The following is a 9,549-nucleotide window of genomic DNA, read 5'->3' on the forward strand; positions in this document are numbered from 1 at the left end:
AGTTACAATGTTTGAATAAGGACAAGAGAGAGAAAGAATTGAAATTGATACCAAGAAGCAACAAGATACGAGTGTTGCAAATGAGGAAGGAGATGCATATGAATAAGGATAAGAGAGGGAAATACTTCAAATTCACATAAAAAAACAATGAGATATAGGAGTGTGGCAAATGATGAGGGAGATACATTTGTGTAATATCGAGAGCTTAAGAGAAGAGTTTTTAGAATAGTGATAAGAAATAAAGCAATATGATACAAGTGTGGGGAAATGATGAGGGATATTAATATAAATGGGGTTAAATGGGCTTAAAAGGATGGAAGAATTCAAATTAGCATAAGAAGTAGTGGAATACGAGTTTTGCAAATGAGGGAGGAATTGACTCTAGATAATATCTACAGAGGGAAAGAGTTCATATTAGCAACAAGATGTAAGTGTTTTTTTTATCTTTTATTTTTCTTGAAGAGACCTAGGATCGAGTTACTATGACTGCCACTATACTCCCGAGCATAGCAAAACTATCTACACACCTTAAAAGACAAGTAAATTGAGTTTCAAACTTAGGTGGGCCCCTTATATTGGTTGGAAAATGCCATCAAGTTACTAGGATTGCCACTATACTCCTGAGCATAGCACAACTATCCACACCTCACAAAGACAAGTAAATGGAGTTTCAAACTTAGGTGGGCCACTTATCTTGGTTGGAAAATGCCTTCCAGTTTGTCACATCCACCGTTCGACCTATCCCAATGAGCTATAACAAATGCAAATGTTAATTCAAGAATATGAGTTTGAATAAAATTGAGAAAGCAAAAAAATCAAATTAACATTAAAAAAATAACAAAGTAAGAATGTTATTTTTTTTGTTGACTAGTGGAATCGGCAACGACGATGGTATCATACTCGCGTTACATGGGGTCGAATTTCACCGGCTGCCACTATAACCTCTAAGAGGAACTGCCCAACCTGCAAGAACGACCCTCAAGTAAGACGAGACTCAAACTCGTGACCTACACATCGACACGGATGACTTAACAGATCATTCGGTGGCCACGAGACCAAACCTCTACGAGCACAAAGTAAGAATGTTATTAATAAAGAAAGTAAATTAAATAAAATTCAAAATATTTAATATATATATATAAACACACTTGCACTAATAAATTTATCCACACTATAAGGTGATTTTAAATGTTTAAATTTATCCACACTATATAGGTGATTTTAAATGTTTTAAGTGTTGATAAAGCAATTACAATGATAAGAATATAGGCCTAGTTGATTTTTGCTGAAGCAAACTAAGTGATAAAAGGATATACACACTTACAATGATTTCTCTGTTTGTAATGTCTAGCTGATTTTAGGTGTTGATAAATCATACAAAGTGATAAACAACCACGTTAGGAGTTTCAAACTTTATGAAAAACAATTTGTGCTTGACTTTATCATGGATATAGTTGGGCGAAATTAAGTGAAGTGAAACACAAGAAATGACAAAGGCTTGGGCTTGTCTCCTTATATGAGCACCCACACACAATCCAGAAGAATGCAAAAGTGAAAAGTTGTTGGGGCACCATGGGATTAAAGTGGCGAGAGACACCTTTGTGGAAAAGGTACATGCTAATCACAGAACACAACGAGCCCTGGGGTTCGAACCCAAGGGATTAGTGTGTATGACGACCTAGGCAGAAATACAGCCGTCATCGCTGCTAGATTCTGTCGGCTTTTCCAGCCCGGCCGTCCGGCAGATGACGGAACAAGGAGCTGATGGCGTCAGCGGGGCCACCATCACGTGTGTTACCGGAATCGCCGCGCCGGCAGAGGCGCTCGCCGCTTAGTATTCACCCGGCATTACGTGCGTGGACATCGGGTGGGACCCGCACGCCGTTCTTTTACCTCGCCCGGAGTCCTTTTACCTTTTGAGTTTCAACCGGTTACGCAGGAGGTGAAAATGACTTGTCTTTTTATCGGGGTTATCTTTTCACCGCCGGGAGGGTTTTCCGGCACAGGTTTCGTAACCCAACGGGCGAATTTGAGGTTTACGAAAGCGGGGTTATTTGAATTTAACTCGAGTGGAGTAAAGGTGGGGTTAGGTTCGCCGAGGGCTCAGCTGACTGCGGGCCTTTATCTGTTTAGTAGATGGAGTAAGAAGAGGCCTTAATGAACTCGGCGTTATTTATGGCTGGAACTCGGCTATGGGTTTTAATCAATGGCTGATCTCCTTTTACTGGTCTGTGGATCTGAATCTGTTTTTGTATTTTATGTTTTTGGTTTTTCTGATCTGCTCTGCTCTGTGGACTTGTTTTCATTAGTGTTTTTGCCTTTGACAGGAAGGAATTCAATGGTAGGAGTATAATTGACAGGCCTTCGAAGGAAGTGGGGGGGTTATTAGATGACAAGTCTGATTCAGAAAAATTACTAATGGCATCAGTGTATGGAGTTTGAGGTTAGATACAGTAATGTGGACTGTTCAATTCTGTGGAAGCTAAGTGTGTTTGAAATGCGTCCCTGTGGTAAATGACAGATATTGATATGGTTTTGCTTTTGGGCAGAGATATGATTTGGGTTTCAAAGGCTGTAGGCCATGGGCCTATCTTGTCATACAGCGATTTTCCCTTCAATTTTATTTTTCTGATGGGTGGACTGTGAGGTCAGCACTGTAAGGAAATTTGCAGCTGTGAGAGAGTGATTTTGTGTTAGGTATAATAATGGCTGCTGCCTGAGGAAACAAACCAGTTCAACAATGTCAGCTTGAAAGCCGTGGATCTTGGTTGTCATTCCCCATAGATTTCATATGGTACCTGTTTGATGTCCTTGTGCCAGATCTTGACTTGTAGGCTTCTAATGCTGGGAGATCCTCTCCAAGTTTCCATCATGGATAATAGTTGCTTGTCAAATGTTTGAACTTTGAAGTTGGTATTTCAGATCTGATATATGTATGTATGAGCATTGACTATTGAAGAATTAATCGTTTGGTGCATCATATTTTGCAGGTGTTGGATGTGAAATGGATACATATGAAGCAACAAAGGTTGTGTACTCAAGGATTCAAAGCATGGAACCAGAGAATGTATCAAAAATCATAGGTTATTTGTTGGTGCAAGACCATGGAGACAGAGAAATGATTCGGCTGGCCTTTGGTCCAGATAGTTTGATCCAATCCATGGTCTCTAAGGCCAAGAAGGAGCTCGGTTTGCCAGTTGCTCAGTCCTCTACAACCCAGATGTTGTCACCATACAATTATGCTCCATTTTCTCATGTTCCATCTCACTCTTACCCTGCTCTCTCAGCCCAAAAAACTCTGTACTGGGACTCTCAAACCCATCAAGAGATCCCACTGGGGAATTATCATTTTACTAGTGTACCTATTGAGCAAAGCACACTCAGTTTCATGGGCAGGAATTCTCTGCAAGATCAAATCTTTTGCAATGAAAAGCTGCATCCTCTGGCTTTTAATGAACCAGCAGGGATCAGAGATTACAGCCTCCAGCTGCAGGAACAGCAGCTCCAGTTGTTTGATAATGATAGTTACTTCAATTACCCAGAGATGCAGGTTGGCTCTTTGAATGGGACCAAATTGGGCATGGAGTTTTTGAATTTTGGGACTGGGAAACGACCTACGCAGATGGCTGATGTCAAGCCATGCCTGTATTTCGCCCGTGGATACTGCAAACACGGCAGCAATTGCCGTTTTTCCCATGCTGAAAACTATCTTTCAGTTCCAGTCTCGGCGAGCAGCAGCCCTTCTGGATCGGTGAGCGAAGAGCCAATCTCCACTGGGTCGCTTGAGAGGCTAGAGTTGGAATTGCAGGAATTGCTGAGAGCCAAAAGGACTCCCATTTCCATCGCCTCATTGCCTCAATTGTACTATGAGAGATATGGGAGGACTCTGCAGGCAGAAGGCTACTTGACTGAATCTCAAAGGCATGGCAAAGCGGGTTACAGTCTCACCAAGCTCTTGGCACGCTTGAAGAACACAGTTAGACTGATTGATAGGTATGTTTCTTGGCTTTAGGAAATTCCTGTTTTTTCATGATTTTTCTGATTTATGATTCAAAATGCCTAGGCACAAATAGGCTATGTCAAATACGGAAAGACTCTATTCACATAACCAATTTGGTTTGTTGACACCTCTGCATCTACAGGGGTTTGAAGTCCTGCTCTTTGCTGGGCATGCCCTGCCCCAACCAGTAAGCCACAACCAGGCAGTTATTAATGAAATAAAATCTTGAAAAAATTTCTGTGTCTTCAAATTTACTCTGTCCCTTGAATTTAGAACTTCAAATGAAAGAAAGAATGGAAAGACCATTTGGGATTGAACTTTGGATTGTTCTATGCAGACCACATGGCCAACACGCAGTTGTTTTAGCAGAGGATGCTCCCAGGTTCACGGAATACAGGAGTGAACGAAGCGACATAACAGCAGGATTGATTGCAGGATCTCGTCAGATTTATTTAACATTCCCTGCTGAGAGCACTTTTACAGAGGAAGATGTATCCAATTATTTCAGGTGGGGCTTCATTTCATTTGCATGCATGTATATATTTTTTGCTTTCCTTTCTCATTCCTATGGAATTCATTACACCTGTGATTGTTTGGCAGGACATATGGGCCTGTGCAGGACGTGAGAATACCCTACCAACAGAAGAGAATGTTTGGATTTGTAACGTTTGTATACTCGGAGACTGTAAAAATGATCCTGGCCAAAGGAAATCCACATTATGTTTGTGGTGCTCGTGTTCTTGTCAAGCCTTACAGAGAAAAAGGAAAGCATGGAGACAGGTAGAATTCTGATTTCAATCCTCATTTTACATAAATTCATTCCATTCTGAATGGTAGTATAGTTTCTGCTATATAATATTGTAGCTCATTTGGGTAGTATGATCATTTATACATGAGCGGAGCAAAAATCCCTGTTGTGGGGAATCTTGAAATTAACATAATGTAGGAATGTTTTAGTATTACATTTAATCACTATCTATTTAACATCAATAAATACTTCAATTATTTAACATCAAGGAAGTAAAAATACTTCATGGTTTTAATAATACATTCAATTAATATTTTGTATTAATTATGTGAATATACATATTTTTAGTTTGACTAACAGCAAATTACATACTTTTAGTTTGACTAACAAATTGAACTTTGAATTTTATGGTTTTGATGATTTCCATAATACTTCACAGTAAGGATTTATGTAGGAATGTTTTAATAATACACATTTAATTACAGTTAATTTTATTTTATAAGCATTTTTATCAAATATTTGTAAATCAATGATATTTGAATTTATAATTTTAATATTATATTTTAACCTAAGGAATATTTTAATAATAAAAATATGGAAAAATATTTTAATAGCATTCAATTATTTATTTATCCACTATAAAACTTACTCTATAAAAAAAATTGAATATTAAATTTGATGATTTATATAATACTTCATAACACCATTCCCTAACTCTGTATAAGAAAATAAATTCCCTAACTCTGTTTAAATTTTTCTGATAGAAATAATAAACTATTTATAAACAAAGGTATAATTTCAGCTTAGAACTGTGTAAGCACCGTTATGATTTCAGCATTCTTATAAAACATGATTGTTATTTTTAGCTTAAAACTATTTATAAACATGGTTATGATTTTCAGCCGGAATATCTGATTCGGTTTGTTTCAGAAAGAGTACCGAGAAACTTGACCATTCAAAATACATGGCGGCGGCCTACAATCTCGATCTGGACTACGATTTACAACTTGGTGCGCATTTTATCCAAGTATCTAGCTGTAGCACTTTTTATTGTATGAAAATCTCTGCGGTTTTTCTAAGATTAGTTCTATTCTTGAACAGGGCCCAGAATCGATACCTCCGAGGTAATGAGAAGACAGCTTCTGGCCGAGGAGCAGGAGCAAGCCATCGAGATGGAAAGAACACGGTTAGCAGAGTTACATTTATTCAACCAAGTCTCCAAAATCACAACGGTCAATAACGCCATTGTGACTCAGGAGCAACATAACGATTTTGATGATGCCAAAGCAACAGATCAAGGTTTGGGGTCTAAACCTCAATCATTCCCAAAAAAAACAAGAAATATCTGAAATTTCAACTTCATGGCATCCATGAATTTTCACCATTTAAATTTACATGCAGATCTCAATGACTTCTCGCTGACAGATCACTTCAGCTATCTGCTGGAAGTGTTGAACAGCGATTCCATGAGTGGAGAAAAGCCAAAGAATAACAACACCAGTGACCAAGACAGGTAAAACTAGAGGACTAAACTAACCTTTTAACATTTATAAACCAGATAGATCTTAACCCCAGATATATTCCAAATTAGCATAATGTCATTTTCATCTTGATTTAAAAGATCATAGATATAGACATATTAATTCAATTGCTAATTTGAATATGCTTCATACATATATGGTTAAGATTGTTTAAAGCTAAAGTTGTTGGGAAGAAGAAAAAATAGATATACATATTAATTCAATTGCTAATTTGAATATGCTTCATAGCTAAGATTGTTTAAAGCTAAAGTTGTTGGGAAGAGTTGTCAGTACTGGCTGTAATTATTAACATTAGGGCTAGAATTTCTTTTTCCTGATTTAATAATTATAATTATAATTGGTGTTTAAGGGGTAATTTTTTTTATAACGAGTATTTTATGCTGTAGTCTATGTATTAGGTTTTGGAAGGCTTTTATTGGGTAGGAATTTTTTGGAATAACAAGTTTGAGTTGAAAACTCTCCATAATTTCACTGACGTAAGGGTTTCTTAGGGTTTTGAATCCATATATGCAATCAAAAGCCCATTTTAAACAAGAAAAAATAAGATTTGGTATTCCCTTCAAAAAGTGCAAAACTTAGCATGTTTAGACAACTCTGTATTTTATATTGCGGAGAGATACTCTCTAGCTCAACACTTTCCAACTCAGCTCTCCTGTTCTATTATGTAAGCATTTTGACCATGTCAAATTATATAAAAATAAAAATAAAAATGAAATAAAATAAAATTGAGGTTGGCTGTTTTTGGGCTCTGAGTTTTGCCAATGGTATATATATATATATATATATTCTTACATAAGAATATCATTGGCAAAACTATGAGTTGGCAAAACCCAGAGCTATATATACACTTTAAACCAACATAAATCCATCTTAACTTGATTTACCAAGAACTACCAAAAGCTAAAAGGGACCAAATCTCGAAGTGAAAATTTTTAAAACTTCTTAATAAAAAGAGATTTGATTTCTTGCTTGATTAAACCAGAATTAAAATAGATCCAGACTGATCCATTATTCAACTACCAGCATGTTATATAATGTTAATGTCTAGATAGTATGGTCCAGTATTCAGCTACCACCCTGTTATATAATGTCAGTGTTTAAGTAGTATTGTCTGGTTATGTAAATTACAGTGATACAAGTTGTCAGCGTTTGTTTGCTGTAAGTAGCATTGCCTGCCCTGGCTATCTAGATAAATATGGATTATAATTATATGTCTTTATTATCTATGTAGAAAAATGATATCTTCACAATTGGATTTTCAAAATTATTAAGTTCGTCATGGCTATCTAGATAATGTGGATTATAATTATTCGTAGAAAAATGATATTTTCAAAATTAGCAAGCTCGTCCTGGCTATCTAGATAATGTCGATTATAATTATATGTCTTTATTATTTACTTGTCTCTATATAGGAAAATGATATCTTCAAAATTAGGTTTTCACAATTAATAAGTTTGTCAAATTTCAGTACTTAACCTATTAGTATTTACTATTAAATCGAAGATATATTGATAATTAAAAAAACATTCTTATTTAATAAGTTAAAAATATCAGAAAACAATTTAACTATCAAAATTCATTCATCCATAATGTATCATTTTATAAGTTCTGTATTTTCAACACAAACAAAATCTCTCACTGATCCAATATGTGCTGTACATCTGCCATCAATTTCTTTACAGACCGTACTTTATGAATGAACACTAGACAAATTTACACTCCCCATCTTAATTGCACAGCACATGGCAACTAATATTTCTTGTACCCTGATACTAATGAATATAATGCTTTCTCTTTTGCAATGTGCAGCAGCCATGGGCACAACCTTCCGGACAGTCCGTTCACAACACCACGTGCATCATATACAGCCAACAACATATCAGCAGCCACATAGCAACTCGCTGTTGGGTACCCACCATTAAAAAATTGATCATACACAGCGTATTATAATCATTATTGTCATTATACAATTACATGGATCCATTTCTGAAGCCGGCACTGCATTTAAAAGAAGTCGTTGCAGTTGGAGAGACGACAGTGTACTCATTCTGCTCCAACACATTCAAGTGGACACGTTGATCCCCATCTGGGGTTGGGACACACAGCTCCATAGGGGGACCGAGCAAAAAAAACCACTATCAATTAATTTCTCCACTCCACATTATTATTACTATATAGAAACAAGGACCCACTTGAATATTTTAAATCTGAAACGAAAGATTTGGGATCCCATCCCCATCCTGTAACAGAAGCAGCAACAACAGCTTCCCCCTTCCCTCCTATATAAGTACAGTATCATCCATCAAGCTTCAAAAGATTGTACCAGACATGATAGAAGTATCATGAATAAACATCATGAATGAATAAGATAACAAATACAGTATACAGGAATATTAATGGAGCCCTCAGCATTTCTGGCTCCCTTTCATTTGATCAAAAAATTTCTCCTTTTCATAGTCAATGCAACACCGGATCTTTTCAAGTAGTGTATATTTAATTAATTGTCGTGGATTCCACACCACAGGTAGAGAGATGCATGTTCGACCCAACTGACAAAAAGTATTGGATCAAATGTGTACAGACTTAAAAATAGTTTATCAGAGAATCTATTTTTAAGAATTCACTAAAAAGGAGTATATTTTATCATAAAATATCAAAAAAACAAGTCATAAATATAAAAAAGGAAGTCACATACAGTGATATAAACTTCAAATATAGATTTTGACAGAAAATCTTAAGTTTATCAGAGAATCTATTTCTAAGAATTCATTAAAAAGAGTATATTTTATCAGAAAATCTAAAAAGCAAATCACAATTATAAAAAAACAAGTCACATGCAGTGATATAAATTTCAAAAATAGATTTTATAAAAAGTCTCATACAGTGATATAAACTTCAAAAATATATTTTATAAAAACAAGTCACAATATTTTATAAAAACAAGTCACAAACAGTGATATAAACTTCAAAAATAGATTTTATCAGAAAATCTTATTCAACAATTCACTAAAAATGAGGAGAGATTTTATTATAAAATCTCAAAAAAAAACAAGTCACAAAATGGAAAATAGACAAATCAGGCAGCAAAATAAAAACTGTTTTTTCAGTATTTTTAAATAATTTCTTTTCTAATCATAAATCTTTTTTAACTATTTACAGAATAAACTAAAAAGAAGGATATTTATCATAAAATCTCAAAAAACAAATTACAAAATAGACAAATCTGGCAGCAAAATAGAAATCGTTTTATCAGTAACCAT

General features: G+C 35.6%; 1 protein-coding gene across 5 annotated transcripts; it reads left to right on the plus strand.

The window, feature by feature from the left end:
- Positions 1 to 2,082: 2,082 nt before the first annotated feature.
- Positions 2,083 to 8,247, plus strand: LOC149201106 (zinc finger CCCH domain-containing protein 18-like). 5 transcript variants are annotated; one of them, XM_089402866.1, is made up of 10 exons: positions 2,083 to 2,227; positions 2,328 to 2,830; positions 2,991 to 3,993; positions 4,143 to 4,187; positions 4,338 to 4,508; positions 4,601 to 4,780; positions 5,679 to 5,758; positions 5,850 to 6,047; positions 6,150 to 6,261; positions 8,099 to 8,247. In XM_089402866.1, the coding sequence occupies exons 2-10, from the start codon at positions 2,806 to 2,808 to the stop codon at positions 8,181 to 8,183; spliced, it is 1,899 nt and encodes a 632-aa protein (XP_089258992.1). In that variant the 5' UTR covers positions 2,083 to 2,227; positions 2,328 to 2,805; the 3' UTR covers positions 8,184 to 8,247. The 5 variants fall into 5 exon arrangements, with proteins under 5 accessions (XP_089258992.1, XP_089258993.1, XP_089258994.1 ...); XM_089402867.1 differs by having other exon boundaries at positions 8,102 to 8,247; XM_089402868.1 differs by having other exon boundaries at positions 2,328 to 2,794.
- The last annotated feature ends 1,302 nt before the right edge of the window (positions 8,248 to 9,549 follow it).

The sequence above is a fragment of the Pinus tabuliformis genome, chromosome 2_1 (assembly GCF_031772625.1).
Source record: "Pinus tabuliformis cultivar Carrire ecotype Pingquan chromosome 2_1, CPIR1, whole genome shotgun sequence".
NCBI classification, from domain to species: domain Eukaryota; kingdom Viridiplantae; phylum Streptophyta; class Pinopsida; order Pinales; family Pinaceae; genus Pinus; species Pinus tabuliformis.